General features: G+C 52.9%; 1 protein-coding gene across 2 annotated transcripts in view; it reads left to right on the top strand.

Moving 5' to 3' along the window:
• The window catches only part of CELF5 (CUGBP Elav-like family member 5), a 57,635-nt gene extending 36,848 nt beyond the window's left edge, over positions 1–20,787 (top strand). For both annotated transcript variants that reach the window (XM_074939658.1, XM_074939657.1), the window contains exons 4-13: positions 6,494–6,622; positions 7,101–7,180; positions 8,350–8,496; positions 15,101–15,245; positions 15,666–15,812; positions 16,193–16,255; positions 16,346–16,429; positions 17,726–17,869; positions 19,124–19,287; positions 20,650–20,787. In XM_074939658.1, coding sequence (XP_074795759.1) covers positions 6,494–6,622; positions 7,101–7,180; positions 8,350–8,496; positions 15,101–15,245; positions 15,666–15,812; positions 16,193–16,255; positions 16,346–16,429; positions 17,726–17,869; positions 19,124–19,251 — 1,067 coding nt within the window. In that variant the 3' untranslated portion in view covers positions 19,252–19,287; positions 20,650–20,787. The remainder of the gene's footprint in view (positions 1–6,493; positions 6,623–7,100; positions 7,181–8,349; positions 8,497–15,100; positions 15,246–15,665; positions 15,813–16,192; positions 16,256–16,345; positions 16,430–17,725; positions 17,870–19,123; positions 19,288–20,649) is intronic.
• Positions 20,788–25,255: the final 4,468 nt, after the last annotated feature.

The following is a 25,255-nucleotide window of genomic DNA, read 5'->3' as shown; positions in this document are numbered from 1 at the left end:
GGGAGGGGGGGGATGTTGTTATTTTTTAAAAAAAAAAGTTTCCCCCTGGAAGTTTAAAAAAAACATTTCAAAATGTTTCTATGGGTGTTCTGCTTTTTTAGCCCATGTTGTCCTGACACTGCCCCTTTAATAAATCACTCTGTACCTCAGTTTCCCCAGCTGTTAAAAAAATGGGAGATCACAATACTTACCTCTCTGACCGAGGGGTTGTAGATAAAAAGTGCTTGAAGAAGTGCTAAGTGTTATCATTATATTCCTGACTCCAACAGGCCGCAGCCATGAGTGACATACTGAGCATATGTGCACTGTTAAACATACAGCCATGCCCCCAGAACATTACATAACTGGTTAGGTGCAGTCTGACTGGGAGAGGAATCTTTCCCCTACTCTCGCCATGACAGAAAGCAGGACGCTGGGGTTGATTGACTAGCGGTGTGATTGGATATGGCACATCCAATGCCCTAGGATCCTTCTGTGCTGCAGAGCATACCCAAGCCCTCCAGGTTAACTGAGGACACCTTTTGTCCACTGGTGGAACTGAATTCACTCCTGGCCACCCATCCGTCCCACGCCGAGTGATTTGTATGGGTTAGATCAGTGTATTCGGATGGGAGTTACTGCAAAGATGATGTTATTAAACCTCTACAGAACACATCTTCCAGGCAGTCACTTGGAGCTTGAGAAAGGAAAGGCACTTTTCCAGAATTGCAAGATAGCCTGGCAGGGCTAGTGCAGGGGGGAAGCTCGTCGTCGGGGCAGGAGGCAGGGCTTCCTTGGGAAGCAGTCCAAAGCTGTGGCATGAATTCCCCAGGAATTAGGGGCCATCATAAACCTCCCCACCTTGCACTCCATGTGGCCAGCACCCCATGCCTCTCTGACCTGCCTGCTCTGATATTCACCAGCACCCTGTGCATTTCAAAACAACCCCCTGCCCCCGCCCCCACCCCCAAAGCAAGCCATCCTCTGCACACCCAGTTCTCCCCCTGGGGAGAGGATGAGAGAGAGAGCACAAACCACATGTGACAGATGTGAGTCATGGTGCTTAATGCACTGCTGGAAGGTGCTCCAATGCCGCGGTGGTGATGAGGGCGGCATAAAAACCTGTACAGAATGGCGTGGCTGGGGAGGGCCTAAAGGGGCTGGGTGAGAAATTGAGCTGGGTGAAATCAAGCTGCTGATAATCTGTCTGGGGGAGTTGGAAAGGAACGCTGTCTAGGGAGAGACGAGAAAGATTGGGAGTGAAGGACGAGCTAGAGTAGGGCTAGAAAGGGAGAAGAGAGAATAAATTGCAGGACCAGGAAAAAATAAATGAAAAAGGGAAGGACTAAAATGAGAAGAGTGAGAAGAAGAGAGCAAGGAGCAAGAGGAAGAGGAAAGAAACCGTAAAGGGAAAGAGGGTCAGAGGAGAAGGGAAATGCTAATGAGACTGAGACAGGGAGGCCGGAGCAGGGGAGAAATAATCAGCAATTTACATGAGTTTGAGGGATTTTAGAAAATAATAATAATAATGATAATGATGATGATGAAGAAGAAAAGGACAAAAGCCAGGCCTGGGGCAGCTTTAAAACCATCATCGCAGTGAATTAACCACCCGGATGGAGCTGGGGAAGGAATGCCCTGTTCTCCGCTTCACGTGGCTCAGAGACTGCCACCCCCCGTGGCCTGCGGGGGATACCTGGGATTAGGCCTGTCCCCTGAATCCCACCGCTGCTGGGGGCAAGGAGCTGAGAGGAGGGCCCTGAATGAGAGGGGACACCCTGGTCCCTCTTTGGCGACTGCCATCACCTGGTCCTTTGCAAGGCAGGGATCGTGGGTTTTCACTTCCCAGCCCCTTCCCCACCCGCCTCCGCTCCCAGCCCAGCGGAAGGGGCCGGCTTGATTTCCCATGAGCCACCGAACGCTCTGCTGCTCTGAGCTAATAGTGATTGCTCACCCGAGCCCATTAGCACTGTATTAGTGACGAGGAAGCTCCCTGCGTTCCCAGTGAGATTTATCGTGGGAACCATCCCATCCGTAACGGGCTGCACAAGGGGGTCGCCTCCCTCTCCCACAGCCATCCTTGCTCTTCTTCCCCCCCGCCCCCGCCAACAGCTGTTTGGCCAGATGACCTAATTCCACTGGGTTTTAAACAGGAGCAGCATCCCCTGCTGTTTCTCCCTCTAATGGCTGAACCGTTCAGCCTTAAAACCCTCCAGTGTTCCTCGTCATCGCTCCATAAGAAATCCACTCCGCGCTAGGCCCCTCCTCGTGCCCTCCCTTCCCCAACCTGCCTGAACGACGGCCTGCCCGAGAATGGGTTTCCATGGGAACTCAAACTCCAACAGTCGGGGATAAGAGACAATTTTCGTGGTTGCTGGACAGCCTCGGAAATTGCTGATCAGAGGGTGAAAAAGAAGAGCTGGAAAGAAGGTAGAGAAAGTGTGGGGGGGGGCCCTATGTGGCTGAGACAGAGAGAAAGAGGGGGACCTGCAGCTTGGCTTGCAATAGCTCCACAGGCCAGGGCAATAATGCAGCAGCCTCTATGCTTCAGATCCAGGGGGCTGTTCTAACCACTGCAAGATGCCAGGGGCTCCTGGTGGCTTGGCCAGCTGTAGAACTGTGGGTGGTGCAGGCTCAAACACTGATGCTCAGCTTCAAAGTGCTTGCTGATGCCCCCATAATAGGAAGGGACTAGGAGCCAGGTGAGGAGTTTGGGGGAAGAGCTGCAGCTTTTACCAGGAAAATGCAATCAAGAACATTAGCTGCGACTTTGGGGCTGGGCATTGGGCAGCAAGGGGGAGTGAGAGGTTTGCTTTAATCATTAAAATATTTTTAATTAAAGCGACGGCATCAAAATAAAAGTCTTCCACATTGTTAACCTACCATTGTTAACAGAAAAGGATTAAAGGGGGAAAATATTTATTTCTCTCTCCTCCCCCAAGTTTGCGTATTGGACAGCACTGAGTGAAAATGACTGTAAAATTTCCCATGTATCGTCCTTTTTCAGTTTCCCCTGTTGCAATATTGCCAACTCCCAGCATTCATAAGTTAGGCTCCAAAAAAAAAAAAAGTTGAGATTGTTTTATTTGCTTTCTGATGTTTGGGTCTTTAAGGGTTCATGTTTTCAAGCTTTATGCCACAACTAGGAGGGATAGAAGCTTACATTAAAAAAAAAAATGAAAGCAAGATTCACACATAATCACAGGACTCCCAGAGCTGGAGATTTCAGAAATGCCCCCAGCAAATATTGCAAGACTTGTGATAAAATTGAGAGAGTGGGAAACATTCGGTGTTGTTTGTATGGGACTTTCCTGCAGTGACAAGAGAAAAAGGAACATTTATTTAAAAAAAACAACAGGAAATTGTGATAGTGAAAACATAACAAAATATCCATGGGGCTCAGGGGGCTGGTGGAGAACCTGAAATGACTTGCAATTGATTTTTAAAACTGACCGCTTTCAAGTTGATGGTGTTCCCTTTTGACACATGTCCAATGCTAGTTAGTGCCTCATGGTTCCAAAGGAATATCGCTTTGCCCAGGATCATTCTCGCTGGGACAATTGCAACCAACAGGCATTTGTATTAAAATATGGGACAGGCCCAAAAGGGAACAGTTTATCTGAAATCCTCACTCCCCTTCCCCATTCATTCCCCCGTCCCTGGACAAACAGAATCCCACTTTGGATAAAATTAGATTCAGATTCAAACGGCCAATCATCTTGCAAAAGCAAATCCCAACCAAATTCTCCATCACTGGCAATTTTAAAATCACAATTGGATGTTTTTCTGGAAGATTTGCTCTCGCTCAAAGAGGAAGTATTGGGGGATGTGTTATACGGGGGGGGCGGCGGGGCGGCGGGGGGTGTCAGACTAGATGATCACAATGGTCCCTTCTGGCCTGGGAATCTATGAACCTAACACATTTAAAAAAAAAATATAAATCTCCTCCCCAGTTGCTGCCCCATCCCATTCTGACCATCTCTGGGCACGAAGCATAGCTTGGTGGGCAGGAATTGGGCCTGGTTAGTGGTCTACTGTACTGGGTGTCTGAGGAATGTATTGAAAGGGATTCCAGCAGGTCAATTTTGTCTCAAAGTTTAGGTGTTTGTTAAAATACCAGACTTTTTACAGTGTCTCAGATCAATAGAAATATTTCCCTGATATTTTCCCCCGGTCGATCCAGCACGGATGTGTTTTTAAAGAAGATATGCCCTGCAGTGTTTGCAACCCTGACACTGCAGCGTTAGTACATGTGCATGAGACCCTGAACATTTCCATTGTTTGTTAAACTCTGTTCATTTTATTACCTCATCCTCAACACCCCACTTGTTTGTTTTGTCCACCTGTTGCTTCCTGACTAGCACCTAGCTTGTGAGCTGTCTGGGGCAGGGGCTGTCTTCCTTCTTAGTTGGCTGTACAGCACCTTGCACCATGGGGTCCTGATTCTGGACTAGGGTTGCTAGGCATTGCCGTGATACAAATAGTAAATACTTACAATAAGATGAACTTGACTAGCCACTCCAAAGTGAAACTGTCCCATTTATTTTCATTGTCCAAGGGCAGAGAGGAGGGTAAAACGGTGACAAGCAAATGGAAATGTTTAAAACTCTGTGCAGATCTAAGAAGCTGGAGTGTTGCAAACAGCATTAGTCAGGAACCTTTGTCTTAAAAAAAATGGGGCTGTCTTCTCTGGTCATCCACCCTGTTGCAAATCAAGAGCCAGACCCGTGACTTTTAACCCTTTCAATCAAGTTGATCAGAGGGCAGCTTGTCCCATGAAAATACCTTGACATTGAATGAGACCTGTGTGTTTGTGTGAGTGAATGCATGTGTGTGCCCGCAGCTGTACGTCTGTCTCCGCACGCTGCCCGTACGGCAGGAGTGCGTATCTGTCTGCACGTCTCTCTCTCTGGAAACGTGGCTCTGAGAGCATCCGCGGAGTCACCGTGCGACGCATGTTGCCGGGCATGCATGAGCCTGTGTGTGGTCACGTCCATTATTTATGGGTGTGCGCATGTCTCCCAATGCGCTCTTGTGTAAGTGTGTGCCAGCACGTGTGGGCCCTCCCCTCACGTGTCCCCATGTGTGCGCATGTGTGTGTGGTGGGGGGGGAACAGAGCACTGGGTTACATAGATGGGGAGCCACTTTCTAAGCCGGTGGGTGCTGCCCACAGCATGAAAGCCTCCCCCACCCCTGCCCCCCTGTGCTATTGTAGCTTGCAGACCTGTTGTTTTTCAGGTCACTGCACTCTCAAGCAGATAGCAGCCTCCTCGCTATTTTCCCTGACACACATCACATTCAATTGGTTTGGTTTGAAGCCAGCCCCTCTGATCCTGTCACTAACAATAAGGAACCCTCCCTTGCTGCTCCTCCTAAACCTCATCCTGACACAGTCATTCCCTGCGGGGCGTTTCTCCTATGCACGTTCCAGGGGCCGTATTTAGCCATTTCGGTGACACGACCCCTCTGCGGGATGGGGGTCAGGATCATCTCTGGGGTCAGGCCTTGTAAGTAACCAGCTGGTGTGATCCAGAGACCAGAGCTCCACGCTGCCAACGCAACCAGAGGCCATGTTTCTCGCCGGCCTAATGACACCCGGCTGTAAAACGTTAACATTGGCGCCTGGACTTCGGGCCGGATCGGGGGCCGTTTTGTGGGGGGTGATGGAGAAGGGAGTAGGGCGGGGTGGGAGCAGGAAGAAGGCACCCCATTGTTGTCATCACTTCTGCTCCCCGCACGTCCACATACACTCTCCCAGAGTAACCTTGAATTGAGCTTTTCCCTTACAATTAAATAATCTAAAGCGACTCGCGGCCTAACGTGAATGTAGCCATGTGCCTTTCATCCGCCCTGGGCCAGAGTGTGCTAAGCTCTCAAGCCATGCCCTGTGGACAGTGGGAGGGAGGGAGGGGAGGGGATCTTCGTACTCCCTCTGTCCACCCCACCCCACATCTTCCTGGCATGAGTGCCAACCCTTTGGCAACATTTCTAGAGTGTGGGAGACTGGGAGCCAGGACACCTGGGTTCTTTTTCTGTCTCAAGATGCAGGAGAGGGGTCTAGTGGTTAAAGTCTGTGTGGGCTGGGAGCTACAGCTAGTCCCTCCCTCATCGTGAGAGCCAGGAAACTAGAAGTCAGGGCTCCTGGGTTCCATTCCCTACCTCTGCCATAGACCCGCTGGGCAAATCATGTTTCCTCACCTGTCATGTGGGGAGGATAATACCCACCTTGCAGGGGGTGGGCCTGTGAGGTTTCACTCTTTAACATCCTCAGTGTGCTTTGAGATCCTCCGATGGAAGGAGCTAAGGAAACGCAAAGAGTTATTAACCCTTAGGGGGCAGGATCCTTGCTTGGTGTAACAGGAACCTCATTGGATTGGTGTCCGGAATGAATTGTGGCCCAAGGAAAGTAACTTACCTGCCCGTGTGTTACATGCCCAAGGCCGGATGCCCCGTGTCCTTGTCCTCGGAGCCGCGAGACTCACAGAAGGTTGATGTTTCTGTGTTTGCCCCTAGGGGACAGGAAGCTGTTTGTGGGGATGTTAAATAAGCAGCAGTCTGAGGATGACGTGCTCCGGCTCTTTGAACCATTTGGGGTCATTGACGAATGTACCGTGCTCCGGGGACCTGATGGCAACAGTAAAGGTGCGAGCCTCCTCTGTCTGTCTCCTACCTGCCCCACAGGTAGGACTCTGCCCTGCTGTCTCTGCGCGCCGGGGTGTGCCCAACTCAACCCCTGCGCTGGGCGGGTCTGTACGTCAGGGCTGCTTCCCCGCCAAAGACGGAGGGTGGCAGGCAAGAGGAGAGGCCTGCTTTGGAGAGGGGAACATGGCTTGAGGCGAGTCGGCAGACATTGATGTGCCCAGCTGTCTGCCTGAATCAGCTGGAGCACCTGCCAAGCCATCCTGCCTGCTTCCATCTGTCCTCCTGGCCCTGGCCCTGGCCCTGGCCCTGGAATGCTTTGTAGGGATCAGCCTGAGCAGCAGGATCCGGATCTCAGACTCTGGGACGGTTCGGATCCAGCCTCGGGCCCGCTCCCCAGTAGCAGGTGGCGCCTGGCTCCCGGCCTCCCTCGCGGGTTTGCTCTCACCTGCAGTCTCCCTTGCTCTCTGTCCCTCTCCAGGCTGTGCCTTTGTAAAGTTCTCGTCTCACACAGAGGCTCAAGCAGCAATCCACGCACTGCACGGCAGCCAGACGATGCCTGTGAGTATGAGTCCAAGGTACCCGTCACGCCCCCCGCTCCCTATCTCTGTTCAAGTGACCGCTCCCCATCCATCTGTGGCTGGGAACCCCCATCACCGCTCAGCAGAACAACAAGCACATGCGTGTGTTGTGTCCTGTGTGGCTGGGACTGCATGGGAGTGTGTGTTACCGCTCTGCCTACACGTTCGGTTGTGTGTGCCCAGTGCATCCCGTCATCCTGACTATCTTAGGCAGGGGTGGCGGTCGTGGTGCGTGTTTGCCGCGGTAGGTCTGACTGTGAGCAGACAGGGCAGGGCGTGTGTGTGTATTTGGGCTCCCATAGGCATGTGGCTGTGTGTGACCTGATGTGCCGCCTCGTTACCCGGATGATAAGAGTTTGCAATTGTGTATCTGTGATTGGTTTGGGGTCGGTGTGATTAGGGGTGCCCGGGGACAGAGTACATCTGTATCTACCTACCTATACATATGGCGGTGTGCTTGCCCTGTTGTCTGCCTTTCCGTCACCCAGGGGTGGGGGGAGGGGTGTAGAAAGGAGCGTGCGATTGTGTCCAGAGTGGGTGTGACTGTGAGTATTCTGGGGTGTGGTGTGCATGGGTGTACATGGTTTGTACATGCTTGGGGGTGGGAAGCAACATCTGTCCTGAGTGCCGGAGCGATGGCTGCCGTAAAGTTGTGCATTCTCTCTCCGTGTCACCCCGGGTGCTGTGGGACTTTGCATTGCTATTCTAGGATGCATGTGTCACTTATTTGCCTGCATACACCGTTGTGTGTATGTGCCCTGTACGTCAGTGCTGTACTGGTGCCTTCCTGTCACCTCACTGCCAGCGCCTGCGGCCGTGTGTCGTGTGGGTGTGAGGACAGCCGGATGCTCAGCGCTGCACCTGCAGCTGGGTGCCCTTGTACACCCCTGCTGCAGCCACTGTGTTTTCTTGTGTGCGTGTCTGTAGCTGTGTCCGCCAGCTTGTGTGTCTGGGCAGGGCTCCCCCTAGCTCTTGGGTTCAGATCTCAGCCTGAGCCTTTCACTCTGACATTTGCTGCTCTGCTGACACTCCTCCTCTCTTCCGCTCTGTCCTGCCTCTCCCGCCAACGCTGCCCGATGCCCTCACTGCTGTGCTCTTCTCTCTCTCTCTCTCTCTGTCTCTCTCTCTGTCTCCTCTCTCTGTGCCTAGGGTGCCTCCTCCAGTCTAGTCGTGAAGTTTGCTGACACCGATAAGGAGAGGACTCTACGTCGGATGCAGCAAATGGTGGGGCAGCTGGGGATTTTCACTCCGTCTCTCACCTTGCCATTCAGCCCATACAGCGCGTACGCGCAGGCTGTGAGTATCGCGGGGCCCTATTGCCGTGGCGTGACACGACGGAGACCAGAGCTGGCGGAGACCAACCAGCTCCCGGAGCGGTCAGCTGTGGTCTCCTGGGTTCCCTTCTCAGCCTGTCGTGCAGGGCCTGAGAGAGACACGCAATCCGGCCCTGGTGTGTTTCTCCTAGTGGGTGTGACTGGTTGGCCGATGGGCCCCCGGGAGAGATCTGGTCTCATTTCTGAGCTGAGACGTATGGCTTCAGTACAGTGCCTGCTGTAGCTAGTGGACCGGTTGAAGTGTCTGGGAGTCCTGAGAGACAGTTCAAGTGTGCCCTGGTGTAGTTCTCTCGTAGGGTCTGTCTATGCCGCAGTCCCAGGCTACCCCGTGCTGACGGGCGTGCTGTCGCTTCACTGCTCCGGGACCCAGCCTAACTAGATTAAATCTTATCCTGGAGAAGTCAGCTCAAGCTGCAATCACACCCCGGGATTGTAGTGTAGACGTTCCCTAGGTTTGTGGGCTGTTTGGATGCCTAGGACTTGTCCCCTGGATATGCAGTCTTCGAGTTGTGATGTATTTCTCTAGTATCCGGTAGTGTCCCTGGGTTGGGTGTATTGCTCTCTTAGCCCTTGGGAATGATTGTGCCACAGTGCATTGTGAGTCCTAGCAATCCGGGTCCTCGCGGGTTTCTCTCTTAGCTTTTGCTGCAGTGCTCAGGAAAATCCTAGCATCTAGTCCAACACAGTTGGATCTGGAGTGTTTCTCTCTTTGCTGGCGTGATCACATGGCCTAACGTGGCTAGGAGAGTCCTCAGATTGAGGAGCACATACCTGGCTCTGCTATATTTCTCTCCTTGCTGGTTGTGCCTGGGATAGACTCATAAGAACATAAGAACAGCCCTACGGGGTCAGACTAAGGGTCAATCTAGCCCAGTATCCTGTCTTCCAACAGTGGCCAGTGCCAGGTGCCCCAGAGGGAATGAACAGAACAGATAATCATCAAGTGATCCATCCCCTGTCGCTCATTCCCAGCTTCTGGCAAACAGAGGCTAGGGACACCATTCCTGCCCATCCTGGCTAATAGCCATTGATGGACCTATCCTCCATGAACTTATCTAGTTCTTTTTTGAACCCTGTTATGGTCTTGGCCTTCACAACATCCTCTGGCAAGGAGTTCCACAGGTTGACTGTGCATTGTGTGAAGAAATACTTCCTTTTGTTTGTTTTAAACCTGCTGCCTATTAATTTCATTTAGTGACCCCTAGTTCTTGTGTTATGAGAAGTAGTAAACAACACTTCCTTATCTACTTTCGCTACACCAGTCATGATTTTATAGACCTCAATCATATCTCCCCTTAGCCGTTTCTTTTCCAAGCTGAAAAGTCCCAGTCTTATTAATCTCTCCTCATACAGAAGCCGTTCTATACCCCTCATCATTTTTGTTGTCCTTTTCTGAACCTTTTCCAATTCCAATACCTCTTTTTTGAGATGGGACGACCACATCTGCATGCAGAATTCAAGATGTGGGTGTACCATTGATTTATATAGAGGCAACATGATATTTTTTGTCCTACTATCTGTATCTTTCTTAATGATTCCCAGCATTCTGTTCGCTTTTGTGATTGCCACTGCACATTGAGTGGATGTTTTCAGACTCAAGACCTAATACTGTACGGGGTCTCAGGTCCTTTGGCTGCAGACCAGGGCTACCAGAGCAAAAGGCTGTTGTCCAAGAGCTGTGTGATGGTGGTACTGTTATTTTCAGTGGGATCTGGGCCATTCTCAGAGGCAGGATTCGAAGTCTGAGGGACCAATGGTCCCATCTGATGATGCAAATCCTACCTTCCTGTGAAGCATCCAACTCTGGTTGGTTATTTTCATCTTCAGGTCAGCTGACCACCTCATGTAAGGTAGAAAGGCCCAGAGAGACTACATATGTCTCCACTGTCATAAAAAACCCACTGCGCCACGTCTCAGAGCCCGGCATGATTGACTGGGGCTTGTGGAGTTTGGGCTGCCGGACTACAAATTGCAGTGCAGATGTTTGGTCTTAGGTTGGAGCCTGGGCTCTGGAACCCAGCCCCCTCGTGGGGTTTCAAATCCAAGCCCAAATGTCCACCCTGCCCTGCAGCCCGAGTCCCATGAGCCTGAGTCAGCTGACCCTCTGCCACAGGACTTCTACTGCAGTGTAGATGTCCCCTCCGTGACTTGCTCAAGGCTACGCTGGAGCAAAAAATTTAACCCAGGCCTCCTGAATCCCAGGGTAGGGTCATCCTTCTGACTGCCCACTTGGGAGCGGAGTGAGAGAGTTTGTACCCACGGGTGCCCCTTTCACTTTGGACTTAGGTGCAACCTTCATTCAGTCTCCTTTGTCCCATGGACCCCTCCCTGCCATGCACACGAGGGAAGAACACTGTCTGAGTTTGGAGGGAGGAAAAGCTGCCTAGACCTAACCCCAATTGATGTCAGTCGTTTATGTGGATCTCATGTCAAAGGATCCCAAACTGTACCTGCGTGGGACTCGCTCCTCACCCTCCCCCAAATGCAGCCACCTGTGCCCGGGAATACGGCAGCCGTTGAATGGGGCGCCCAAGGAGGCGGGGCAGGATGCGAGGAAGAACACCATCCGTGTCAAACTGGAACTGCAGTGGGGAGTTCAGGGAGCCAGCACGTGAGTGAGCTGGGCCTTGGCCAGGATTGGCTCATGGACTATTCTCATGGAAAACGATTGCAGGACCTATAACGACCTTGTTGTTACGTGCCATTCAAATGACGACGACTCCTCCTCTCACCAATGCCCTGCTGCTGGGACATGGGTTCAGTAAGGACCTGGACGGGACAGTGCCTTGTCCTGAGCTACCAGCATCGCCTTCTCCAGCACCCCAGGGTTTGCTTCAAGCTCCCCCATCCAACTACTGGCCACCCTTGTTCTAGTTTAGCTGTAACAAGATCCTAGCCAAGGGGGCCAGCATTGGCGCAGTGGGGCTTTTGTCCATGCTAGTTTCTGGTTTGTGTGTTAGGTTGTGGGGCAGGCAGGGGCGGGGGTGGAGGGAGGTCATGGTGTGAGAGGTCTTTTACTTTAGTCTTGGCCTTCATCTTCTCTTTCACTCTTGACTGGCCCTGCCTCCCACTCCTTCTCCTTGACTTCAGTCCTGGCCTTTTCCTCCTTGACTCTTGGCTTGGCCTGCTTTCCTTCCCTTTGGCTTTACACTCATCCTTCCCCTTTCTCTTCTCTTTGACTGTGGCCCAGCCCTGGGCCTTTAATCTTGGATTGTTGCTTGCCTTGGACCTTAGGCTTGTCCTGATCTTTGGCTTCTCCTCTCTCTGGAGGTTTGGATCCTGGCCTGTTCTCGCCCTCACTACATCAGGGTGTCACGAGTCTCTGCAGTGGTCACCCTTTGAAGCACCCCGCATCGTATGCGGAAGGGGTGGTAGCGGGGAGGGATTTGCTAGCAGGGTCCTTGTAGAAGTATGCCAGTGGGCAGCCTCAAGTGGCAGGGCTTGTGCTGAGTTAGAGTTCGGCTGATCTCTGGAATGGCTACAGGTTTTTCCAGGGCAGCCCTGACGCGGAAGACTTGGCAGTTGCGGCTGCCCCCTGGCCAAGTGGACGCCGTTATTAAAATGTATCAGTGCGGCAAGTGATGGGGGCACTGCATGATCCCAAGGGAACCTCTTTTGATCTGTTTGCTCCATAATACGCTGGCAGTCTTTTGCCAGCTTGTGACTCGCTGGGTCTCTGGGCCGAAGTGATCAGACGGGTTAGAACAATGGGGATGGTAATCCCCTACACAGGGCAGAGAAGGAAAACAGTTGTGACCCTGCGTAAGGACCATGAATGGTTAAGACTTTGGCTTAACATCGCCTCCCAAGGACAGCAGCGCCACGTAGCACCAACCTGGGGTATTGGTTTGATACCCTCTCTTGTTCTACCTACTGAGATAGCCACGACACTCCCAACCCTGACTTGCCTGGCCTAGGAGGTCTCCCAGTCCAGTAACCACAAGGCTTATCCCTGCTTTGCTTAGAAGTGGGAGCCACTGGAAGAACCACCCGTGTGGGAATAGTGACAACCCAGACTCATAGGCAGACGAGCAGCTTCTTCCAGGGAGTGTCCATGTGGCGTTCCAGACAGCGGCTCGGTGGTCTTTCCATTAGCATGTCGAGGGCTCTGCGCAGAGGTCCTGGGGTGGTAGCCATGGTGCAGGAGTTCGCTCTCCTCACCTGTGGCATTCCCTTTGGGGTGGGAGGGTGTGGCAGTCAAACTACACCCTCTTTCCCACTAATATTGCGCCCTGCACACATAAGTGACACGGGTGGTGTGACTCCCACTGCGGGGTGCAGGCACCTTCAGGGAAGGGAATTTTCTGCCCAGAAGCCAAAACACTTTATTGATTCCCCTTCCACCCCCCGTAGATCTCATGGGAGCTACAAAGCTAGGTTTACTTGGTCCAACCTGAGCACAGGGGCTGGGTTAGATGACCCTCGAGGTCCCTTCCAGCCCAACATGTCTGTGACTCCATGATTCTCCCACCCATCCCACTGCTGCCCTGCTGAGCTGAATACTGCTCCAGCATGCCTTGCTCGTGCCACTATAAAGAGACATTAACGCCACAACTTAGCCAACTCCTGTTTTGACTCAACAGCAGTGATCAGATGAAGTGCCCAAGCTAGATTTATCTGTCTAGGAGCTACCAGCCCCTTGACTCTAGAACTCACTGCTTCGGTCCCCTGTGTTTGCTGATCTCTGGGCCACATTGGTTGCAAAGGCCCTGTATATGCTCAGTCTTATTAAGGGGTGAGTTAAGTTGATGCAGTATCCATTAGAGTTGAGAAGAGACAGGAGGGGAGTGCATATAAGGGGATTCTCTACTGAGGCTTCTGGACACAGACAGACCTTGGGGTTCTCTCTGGCTCATTAGCACCCAGCCTGGGCACCTTGGATCATCACACAAAGGTCTTCCTCCCTGCAAATGTCACACAATTTACTCACTGTCATTCTTGCCTGTGCGAAACGATGGTGTCTGATGCTATCACAGGGTTATAAAGGGGCTGGATAATTTGGTGGTCATTAATAACTTTTGCAGCTATTTGCGCTAAGATCTACGTAATCAAATCTCATGCTTCAGAGCATCAACGGATGCTGGTTCTAGGCCGCTGGGGTCAGGAAGAATTTTCCCTTCCTCCCCCTCCCCTCCCCCAATGTGCATCACTGCCTAGTTAGCCAGGTGCATTATTGGGGCAAGGCGGTTTGCCTTCCTCTGAGGCACCAGGTGGAGGCTGCTTCTGGAGGCAAAATTGCTCTGATTTTGTATGGCAAAGTCTGTGATGTGATCTTAGCCCCAGCGAGTACTGTGTGGTGTTAGTGTGGAGTCTAAAAGGGATTGCATGTGTCTGAGAAAAATACCAATGTATAACAGCGAGCTCCTGGCAATGGGCAGGGTGTGAGGGGAGCGATCACACAGAGCTGCCTAGTGGAATTCCCATCCTTTGAGCTATTGAAAACCATACTGGACCCTACACTAAGGAATACTTCCTAGAGAGCAGTCTTGCACTGGTCCACTGGTGGGAGAGGGCTGGGAGGAAATGCCTTACTAATCCTTTAGCATCTCTAACTTGTCTGGTTCATTTATAAGGTCTCCCTTCATGAGTAGATGAAGACAAGATTGGGAGGAGGAGCATGGGGTGGAGGCAGTTCTGTCGCCACAACGCATCAAAGTGCCTTTGGGCTTCTCTTGTAATGAGCTGGCGAATATGTATGTGGTACCGCTGCCCTTTGTGGAACAGAATCAGAGCTTTTCAACTGTGTGTCATTGACCCCATACTGCTAACAGTGATTCTCCTTTAGCTCAAACTCTAGGGACCCATGTTTTCAGAACAGGAGGATCCTCAAGTTCTAGCCTTGCTGCTGCCATGAGGGGTCATGGTGTGCAGCCCAGAAACGGCCCAGGAGGCCGTGGATTTGTTACAGTACTAGAGAGATGGGGCTGGGGCGGTGGGGGGGGGGTTGTTATGAGCTGGGTCTGGCTGAGACTGGAGTTTGGGAGCTCAGTCGAGGCCAGGGTTTGGGTCAGACATTGACATAAACCTCTTGGGAGCGGCTCTTCCCAGGAGCTCGTCCGGCCGCATCCCAGCCCAGCTGCAGGGAATCGGCTCCTTCCTCTGTTGAATCAGACCCACGAACAAATCCACTGGTGCCAATTTGGGGCTGAAGCTCAGAGGGGTTTGGCTGCGAGGTTGTGTTTGTGGTGCCTTGCTGGCCTGGAGCTGTCCCTGCAGGAGCCGTCGCCCAGGTGAGTATCCGGGGTGCAAGGATGGCCAGTGCTCCCTTTGCTGCTCCTCGCCCCATCGCAAGGGAGGGCCTCGCCAGCCAGGCTGCTCCCGCCCTTAGCAGCCCTCTGAGCTCGAGAATTTGGGGTGGATTGTTGGAATCTGGCGCCCCCTTGTGGCTGGTGGGAGATGAAACCTGCCTATCAGATCCTGTGGCTGAGTTAGTAGCTGGGGTGGGGTTAGCATGTGGGCGCTGTGTGAACGGGTCGGGGTCTGGCCCTGGAGCCCGGGGCTGAGTAACTTACTAGACGGACCCTGGCACCAAGGCTGAAAGGACGTCTCTTTGCTTCATTTCACAGCTGATGCAGCAGCAGACGACGGTTCTCTCCACGTCTCATGGCAGCTACCTGAGTCCAGGCGTCACCTTTTCCCCATGCCATATCCAGCAGATCGGCGCGGTCAGTCTAAACGGGCTACCAGCCACCCCTATTGCCCCAACCTCAGGTAGGTGCCCATCACGCTCAGCTCTGAGTAGAGCAGAGTTACTGTTATTATTATTTACCCACGTAGTGTTTAGGTAACAACCAAGAACGGTGCCCCATTGGGCTAGGCAACAGAGCAGTAGACTATCCCTGGCTTGCAGAGCTCCAGGGCTGCGAGCTTCTTTACAGCAGTGCCCTACCAATGTTATTTAGGCCTGTGGCATTGTGTACCTATTCCCCATGGCACTGCCCTGTCTAGTCCAGCTGAGGCTCCAGCAGGGGACTGGGAGACCTCTCAAGGTCTCTCCTGGTCCGGTGGTTCTAGGGCTGTGAGCTTCTTTGCAGCAGTGCCAGCCAGAAGAGGATAATGAATCGCTGTGCAGAGTCATTGGTGGGTAGTGGAGGCCAAGCTAATGTGGGATTTGTTTGCCTTTTCCCTCAGGGTTACACTCACCTCCTCTCCTGGGCACAGCTGCAGTTCCAGGGCTGGTAGCGCCAATCACAAACGGGTTCACTGGGGTGGTGCCTTTCCCAAGTAGCCACCCCACCTTGGAGACGGTTTACGCCAACGGCCTTGTGCCCTACCCAGGTACGGCGGAAGGGGAGGACCTCTGATTGCCATCTTCCTGGCTCGTACGGCCAGATGATCCGATCAACTCCACCATCTCCCCAATGAAATGCTGTGGCTCTTGTTCCGTTATGTGTTCTCTCTCCTCCCGCTACCCATCCCTGCTTGTTCTAGGTCTCTCTCTCTCACCCTCTCTGTGTCCAGGCTTAGCCACACGTCACAAGCCAGAGACCTCGGGGAGCCAGAACTAGTAACCTTCCCTGGCTTCCCAAACAAGGAGTTTCTCATAGCTCCTGGCAGCAGCTCTGGGTCCCTTGGGCTTGCGGCAGAGTCAGGGAGCGCATATGTAGCTCTCCCAGGATTCCCTTTTCATTCCTTTCTCTTTCTCTCCCTCGCTCCAGCTCAGAGCCCCTCGGTGGCAGAGACCTTGCACCCAGCCTTTACCGGGGTTCAGCAGTATGCAGGTACCTGTCCCCTTTCACGGCCCTCCCCTAGACTTCCCTTGTGTTCACGTTCCGTTGGATAACTGGTTTGTTACATCTCGTTGACCACAGCCATGTATCCGACCACGACCATCACCCCGATAGCCCAGACCATCCCCCAGCCACATCCCATCCTGCAGCAGCAGCAGCGAGAAGGTGAGGACTTGGGACAACGGAAAGCTCCGGTCTGGGGGCTGATGCTCTGACGCTCGTGAGATTCCCTTGGGGGAGCTGAGCCTTGTGGGCTCTGATCTCCCCCGTGGAGGGTGAGCAGGCACCACACAGTGCTCTGGAGGAGCCCAGCACATGAGCCATGGCTTGGCTTCAAAGCTGGCAGCGTTGGCGCCACCAAACCACGTCAATTGCACAAGCCCCCTTCTGGGGTCGTCCCCAGTCACACAGGGCCTGATCCACAGCCTGTGGAAGTCAGCAGGAAGCCTGGATCAGGTCCTTGATGAGTGGGGAGAGAGAGGGAAGAGGAGTTTAACCCTTTGCACTCCATCGGTCATCAAACACCCCAAAAGAAGACTCCCAAAGCAGTCTCTGCACTTCTTGGACTTTCCGGGCCCCCAGCCTGGGGATTTGTTTCTCATCCTGTCACTTGCAATCATGTGACCCGAAAGGGATGAGGATATCGTTATCACCCCGCACTGGCTGCACAGTTAGTGCTCTGCCCTGCCGTGCCAAGGTTTGATGCCTGAGACTGGCATGCATAACTGGCCCAGCATGGGGGGGAGAGCCCCGGCATCGCTCTACAGCGGCTCCTCCTGGCTGTTCTGGGAGGAGCGTTGGTGGATTCCCTTGGCCATCCCTGCTCAGTGCAGCAGGCTCCATCGAGGGCCTGGCTCACGGCTTTAATCAGCAGGTTTGTAATCTGTAGGCTGCCTGGGACCAGTGGCTGAGTTGGCAGTGCCAGCTCAGCCCTTCCCCGGGTGTATACAGCGCAATCTTTGAGGTTTACCATGTGGTCATCTTTCAGCTGGGACTTCAAATCCAAGGTCCAGACCACGACGATGAGTCCCCAGGGCTCTCAACCCAGCGGCTTCTACCAGTGCTAAGTTCATGCAAATGGAACAAACCCATCAGTGCCCAGGCTCTGACACATCACTGAAGGGCACTGTCCAGTGTCGCTGGGGGGGACCGGGGGCTGTGATACCTAAAGTTGCTCTACACAATCCTGCCGTCATATGTTGTTCCCAGGGCCCTGCTGGGATAAGTAGTTCTCAAACTGTGGCCGTGGGGGCAGCCCTCTGAGCGCCCCCCCCACCCCTCTGATCCAGAGCTTAGCAGACAGTGAGAACCAAGCTGTAGGGACGTTTGGGAGGGGGAGGTGGCCTATCAGAGGTTCTCTTACAAAGCTGTTCTCTGAGCTGAGCCCATTTCTTTCCCCTTTTCCACGGGGGCTGTGCACACTTGTGTGTCCCGTCCTCCCCTCCCCGTCCCTGACTGCAGGTCCGGAAGGCTGCAACCTCTTCATCTACCACCTTCCTCAGGAGTTTGGAGACAACGAGCTGATGCAAATGTTCCTGCCCTTTGGCAACATTATCTCCTCCAAGGTGTTCATGGACCGAGCCACCAACCAGAGCAAGTGCTTTGGTGAGCAAGCCTCTTTCCTGCAGCCACAGGGTGCGCTGGGGGGGGGGCAGAGCGGGGCAAGGCTGGGTGAGCCAGCAGTCACCTGGAGCATGAGGTGGGAAGGGGATGAACTCCCCTGGGGCCCGGCAAGTGGTGATCTAGAGGCGTTTGGGGCACCCGAAGTCTCTGCCCCTGGCTCTGGGTGGAGTGGAGGCCACAGCGGAAGTGTGAGAGAGTAGCTCAGCAACGTGTGTGTGTGCATGCATGCACGCCAATGCGGACTGGGGCTGTGTATAGACTGGCTGTGTGTGTGTGTGTACACACCAAGGGATATATGTGTATGGACTTGTGGATGTGTCTGTGTATATGCAAGGTGATATGGGAGTGCAGGTGTGTATCTATAAGGAGTCAATGTGTGTGTGTGTGTGTGTGTGTGTGTGTCCATGCTATCAGTGTAGGTACTTACATGCCCCCCTCCCCCCCCCCCAGCAATATGTCAGCACACCAGCCTAGAGGAGACAGGGCATGGTTAGTTTATAGGGGCTTGTTTCGGTTGCTATGTTTATCAGTGTGTGTGTGCTCGGTGTTTGTGTGTGAGTGTGAACTGGCCGGGGCCGGGGGGGCGGTCTGCTGCTGTGCGTGCGCAGAATTTATGGCGGGGAGGCTGGGACTTGCCCTGACTGTGGCTCGGCGTACGGTGACATCTGGGGGTCTCTCCTCTCTGCTGGGGGCAGATGTCACCGTCTAGGCCCAGCTCCTGTGCCCGTTGGGTCTGCTGCCCTCACCAGCCTCCTGTTTCTGCTCAGCAGCGTCCATGGAACTCGGGGATCATGGCTGCCGGGCGTGAGGTTTCTCTCGGCCAGCAGAGGCTGAGCCTATGGACTAGCAGGGCAGAGACCTGGACCTGGACTCTGTAGTCAATGGGGAGCCCGTGCAGAGTGGAACCCGGGGTGCGCACCAGGCAGGCTGCTGCCTTTTTCCCCAGCTGAAGCCTTTTTTCAAGGCATGCAGCCTCATTCCTAGATAGCCTGAATTTCAACAGTCAGGCCTGGAGCGCGCAAAGGTGCCGATCACTGTGACAGAGCCTAAATCTAGTAGCCCGGGATGCAGCCTTTCGGCCAGGCGCAGCTGGAAGGGGGATGTTTTCCACTGGCCGGGCTACCCTAGGGTGGATGGATTTAGGCCAGCGCACCCCACCAGTCCTGGTCAGACGCGGGGGCATTAGATCCGTGGGAAACTGCGACACTCTCCGTCCCCCCGGTCTTTGTCCTGCAGGTTTTGTGAGCTTCGACAACCCGTCCAGTGCCCAGACTGCCATCCAGGCCATGAACGGCTTCCAGGTCGGAATGAAGAGGTTGAAGGTTCAATTAAAACGGCCCAAGGACGCCAGCCACCCCTACTGACAGCGTGCGAAGCCAGGAGTCAGTGCTGCAGCACAGGTAAAGCATCAGACCTCCCAGCTCCTCCTCCTCCACCCAGGTCCACCTCCACCGCGGCCCTGTGATTCTGCTGCTGAGAGATGGGTGCCAGAAGCATGTGAACCAGCTCTCAGTTGCTCGGCAGCCCCAGTTCATCCTGACTGCCCTGCCGTAGAGCTAGGTATGAACCCCGAGAGATTGTTTTCAGGTGGTGCACGTGACGTGGGCTTAGACTATGGCACAGTCTCCCCAGGTAAGTAGTGGAAGCCACAACACTGGGGTCATTTAAAAATGGCCTGAAGCATTGACTGGAGGGAAAAATCCAGCTCTGTGGAGTAGACGGGACGAAGGGTTCTTATGTCCTAATACAGCCAGCAAGACAAAGAGCTTCACAGAATCATAGAATATCAGGGTTGGAAGGGACCTCAGGAGGTCATCTAGTCCAACCCCCTGCTCAAAGCAGGACCAATCCCCAACTAAATCATCCATCTCTGCTTTCTGTGGACACTGGGGCAATACACTGGGTTAGGAACAGGGATCTGGGGTGAAGCACCATTTCTGCTGTTTAGTTTGGACGTGGTTTGAACGTCTGTGGTGACAGCTTGTTTTTCTCTTTTGGCTACCCTAGGATGGAGGGGTTTTGCTAGCTAGGGCCCCGGTGGGAGGGTTTGGAGCACTGTGGAATTTGCTTGGCATCAGGGACCCAGCGAATGCTGGTTTTTGCAGCCGTTCCCATGTGAGAAACCCTTCTCCCCTGGGACGCTGCAGTAGGAACTCGAGGGACTCCGCAGCTTCAGCAGGGACATGATTAGCGGATGATGGACGTCAGCCACCACTCACGCCTGGCCGTCCTCTCATACTGGCTTTGGTAATTGCTTCGGCTGCCAGCACAGAGGCGTCCACTTGCGCTAGTGTTACTGCACCATGGGTGGCTGTCCCTCTCCAACACTCGAGTCACACGTGTCTACTAGGTTGGGGCGACCGGTTTAACCCCCATCACAGAGCGTGTTCCAGGCACTTCGTGCTGCCACAGGAGTGAAGACAATGGAGCCCTGTCTACACTGGCAGCCAAACCGGTTCTCAGCCCGGCGTCAGCCCTACTCCCTCAGTGTGGGTCTAGACCGTGTATGAAGGCTTATGAGTCCGGTACAGCCTTTCAGCTAATGAAGCTGTCCCTTCACAGGGATCCAGTGGTGTTGGGTTCAGTGCCTTCAGACCACTGAGCTGAGGGAAAGCTGGAGGGGTGGGGAGATCTGCAGCGGACCCCTAATAACATGGGGTCACGTTCCTCCAATGGAGAGGAAGGATACATTTGAGCAAGGGCAACGAGAAGCCTTGGTGTTAACCTAGCGCCTCCTAACCTCCCACCCTCTTTTCATGCAGGCACAGGAACCGTCCAGAGGAAGAAGAATTTCTGCTTCAAACTGATTTCAGGAGAGGCCAGTAAATTTAAGAACTCTTTTGACACCGCCCCTTTCCGTCCCACCCCGCCCCCTACCCCGAAAACGTGATGCTCCGAAGAGAAGAGACACTTTGGAAGGCTTGACATCGGCCCAGCTGCTGCCGCCACCACCATTACTGGGGGAGGAAGGGGCCAGAGAAGTAGACACTCCTGGGGACCAGGCTGCCTTCTGCTCGGGATAGGCGTGGAGTGCCGTGGACCAAGAAAACACAATTGTTGCGTCTCTAGGTCACCACAGCAACTCACGGGATTTTGGCTTTCACCCTTTCATATATAAATATAAATATATATATAATATATATATATATATACAGTCTCTATTTTTTTTTAACGTAAATCACAGGACCAAACTTTTCCATTCAGAGACTCCCTCCTCCTCACCTCCAGAGGGGTTAGGGTTACTGCTGGGACAGCGCCTCCTCTACGGGGACTGCACAAGGGCCTGGACACTATCAGAGGATGTGGCCACGGGGAGATCCTCTCTCCACTTGGTATTAGCAAGCGGTGAGGAGAGAGCGAACTATATACCTCCAGGAATGGGGCAAGGCCAACTCAAGATTCACTCACCCATCAACCTTAGCACCAGTTTGGTTAAGGATATTGAGAGCTCTCAGTCTTACTCCTTAGAGGGCTTCTGCAGACCAGGCCACTGGAATTTGGCTCTGAAGCCCGTCTTGAGCACTCCTGGAATGGGAAATAAGCTACCTTTACCCTTCATCCCCAGCAACAGCAGACCTTCCCCGTGCTCAGCAAAGAACCCTTGACTTTCATCGTTCTCCATGGCAACAGGGAATTTTCCCAACCTATCAAAGGCGAGCGCTGTAATCCTACAGCAGAGAGATGGAAGCCTGAAATGGCCTCCACGTTCGGGCTAGAACATAGAGCTGTGCTGTTTATCAAGCGTTAGCATTTCCAAACCAAACATTCCATTGGCGACGATGTTTACTCCAGTTGATGACCTCTTAGCCCCTCCGCAAGGCTTTTCAGAGCAAATGCACGGAGGATAACATTGTAAAAGAGGTTGTTTTGTTTTTTTCAGCATTCCCCCCCCACCATCCAAGGACAAATTATACAGTATGCAGCATATATAGATAGATATAGATATAGATATAGATACACTTAAGCACAGAACCCAGGTCCGAGTTTGGTTAATTGGAGCTCCCCTGAAGTAGGGATCGTACGGACAAGCAGCATCCATTTAACAACTTGAAACAGTCCCTTTAAGGTTCTACCAAAATAAGTTTAAGCAAAAGAAAAAAACAACTTCTGAACAACTATTCCAGAGTTTGATAATGTGCGAAGAACATTCCTGTGCGTGTCTGCGTGTGTTTGTGTGTGTCTGCGTGTGTTTAAACAACATCAGCAGAGGGTTGGTGGGGAAAGACCGATGTAGCAGTTTTAGAGGAGAGCTCTGAGGACTAAGTTTCTCTTGGGACCTTTATAATCTGTCGTCATTCTCCAGATTCCCATGTGCCGATGTTCCCCATGCTCTTTAAGAAGGTACGTTTGTGGCTCTTCACCAACCCGCGCTGTCTGATTCTGAGAGCACATGAGAGAAAGAATGAAGTGTTGAAAGCTTGTGCGTTTCTATCGTCCATGTTTACTGATTGTAAATACCATTTTTATACTTAACATCTATTATGTACGTGATTTGTACGATGTTCTTTATTTCTGCTACAAGTGATTTCATGAAGTTTGAACTTTAATCAAATTTTGAACAAAAAAAATTACCAACAAACAACAAAACGGAAAAAAAAAAAAAAGGACTTTGGAAATTTTAGGTTGAGCTGGTTTGAACTAAGTGTCTAAGATCAGTTTCTTCCCTCACAGTTACCAATGTGACCGATCCGGTGTTGCAGGTGAGATTCAAGCTATGTCTTAATGTCAAACTCCTCGCTCTGGTCGAAAGAATCTGAAATTTATTTAATAAAAGTTTTACTTGTTAAGTAACTGGTTTTTGGCTGTTGGTTGTGTCCAAATGGTTTGACGACAGTCAGGATGGCACCAGATTAATAAAGCATTTAAATACAGGCTTAAGTCCATCCCTGTGCAGCAAATCAGTTGGGGTACATCTGCACTGCAGCTGGGAGATGTGATTCCCTCAGCTCAGGTAGATGTACCCACGTTAGCTTTAATCGAGCTAGCATGGCCATGGCAGCAGGAGTGTTGTGATGTGGGCAAGCCACCAAAGCACCTACCTAGGACCTCAAACAGGCTCATACTTGAGCTGCTAGCCCAAGCCACCAGGGCCACTCTGCTGTTTTTAGCACACTCACTTGATCAAGCGCATGTGTGTCACCCCAAGCTGGGTATTACGTCAGCCAGCTGCAGCGGCACTATACCCTTAAGCACTCGGCTACAGTCAAGCATGTACTTAAGGTCCCTCTCTATTCAGCAAGACCTGGAGAATTGGAAACGAACAGAAAGTAGGGTCCAACTTGGGCTGTATGCCAGCAAATTTCCTTATAAACAGGCATTCCCTAAAGGGCAGTAGCTCTCTAGGATGTTCGATGGCACCATCCCCATAATATCTGCATGCTGCCCCGGCACCTCTCAATGTACTGGTGCCCCCAGCCCTGGTGAATGCTGGAGGACAGGGAGTGGCCGCATTTGTGTTTCAGAGCTGGGGACATGGAGAAAAGGACCTGAACTGCCTCTGAAACCCAACCGCATCACACATGCCCCAGTGACGCAGAACCGGGCCAGGCTCAGTGACCGACACAATAAGCTACATCAGCTAAAAGGTTAATGGGCTGTTCTTTAAGCCACTGTCTTCTCTCACTCATTTAATTTGTTAGTTACAAAGTAAGGCTGTTTTATTTTTAACTGTGATTATTTCCCAGAGCAGTTCTGTACATAAAATGGACCAGCCCTTTAGGACTCAAACTCGAAGATGGCCCATCTATTAACTTAGACCAGAATATCTGAGCATAGCAAGAGAGAGAGAGAGAGGGGAAAAAAGCAATTTCAACCCTCCTCTGATCTGTAGCGTAAGGTAAGCGGGCCTGTGGTCAGACCAGGGCAGCAGGATCTTGTGTTCGCTATTAGCTCAGCCCGGTGTGTTGCATGTTTGTTTCAATTTCCCCTTCTGAAAATGGAGTTGACATTTATTTTCCAGGCAGGCCTTGTTTATAAAGTGCTTTGAGATACTCAAATGAAAGGTGTGCAAGGAAAGCAAAGGATGATGGGAAAATAAAGGCTCTATAAGGCTAGCTTTTAATGTTTTCCCCTCAAAGTCATGGTGCTCCTGGCCGAGGCTTCCTACGTGCACTTATTGTTCTAGTTTATGTTTAAACAGCAAGAGCAACAGTATGGAGACCGTTTTTCCAATCGCCGTGTGTTGCACTCAGAGGATGATTACAGTTTTGTGGGGCCCTGGGCCAGAGCAAGGGGGACCCCCTCCCTACCCCTTCTGTCTGCAGTCCCATTCCCGCCCCCGGCCATGCTCCTGCCAGGGAAATGGGGTCAGGGCGTAGGGGCTTGTCCTGCCCCCCCCCCAGACTCGGCACTCCTGCCGGGGTGCATGGTTGGGGCAGGAGCACCAGGTGGGTGGGCGGAGAGGGGCAAGCCCCCGTGCCCTGACCCTGCTCCCCAGCAGGAGAGCCAGATGGGACGGGGGAGCAGGGTCGAGGCATAGGGGTGCCGGTTTTTCCAGGGCCCCCCAATTGCCCAGGGCCCCTGGCCCTGTTGGCCCAGTGGCTAATCCACCACTGGTTGCATCGGTCAGTTATCTCACATCTACATGCCTTGCTTTACTGCAACCATCACGGAGCTCATAGGGGAGACTGAGGATTACGTATGAAGCACTTTGGAGGTCCTTAGGCAAAGAATTATTGCCGAGAGTGGCTGAACGCTTGTCCCGTACTATCCGGGTCAAGCCCCAGCCGTGCTCTTGCATGTTCTAGGCCTGGGCGGTTTCGCCGTTGACAGTGAGCAGCTGAATAGCATCCCGGTGAAAAGGGAGGGAGGGAGAGGGGAGACTGGAGACCTACCATGCAGCCTGGTACCATACTCCACCCACTGGCTCGGGCAAGATGTCCTCACCCAGCACCACGGGCACAGCTCTAGGGCTGCAGCCACCGGCCTAGGACAGAGGAAAAGGGGCTGCAAGGGGAGGCAAGAACGTGGAAGCAACACGCTGCCTGCTGCAGCATTCATTCCAAGACCAGCTCACCTAGCAAAACGTTTTGCTACCCTCGGCTGGAGGTGGGGTAGCAAGGGAGAGCCCAGTGCAGTGGCAGGGGGACTGAGCCACTCCCCCATCGGATCCTGCCAGAGACCGTACGTACGGACACAGGGCGGGCAGCCCCTCTCGCCACCGCTGCTCTTTTTGGTCCACCCGCTTGTGCAAAGCTACTGCAGGCATGTCGCAAAAATGCAGCCTGAGCCCGGGCACCTGCTTAGCCTGGCCTAGATCACGCTGCAGGGTACAGAGTGACATGGCGGCAGAGGGGAAAACTGGGCTAGGGGCTGGTGAAGGCCTCCGATGAATGACCAGGCTCCAAGCGTGGAGGCTGCTTCCTGCTG

This window comes from Natator depressus, chromosome 25 (genome assembly GCF_965152275.1).
Source record: "Natator depressus isolate rNatDep1 chromosome 25, rNatDep2.hap1, whole genome shotgun sequence".
NCBI lineage: Eukaryota > Metazoa > Chordata > Testudines > Cheloniidae > Natator > Natator depressus.
This window is presented reverse-complemented; position numbering and strand designations above follow the sequence as displayed.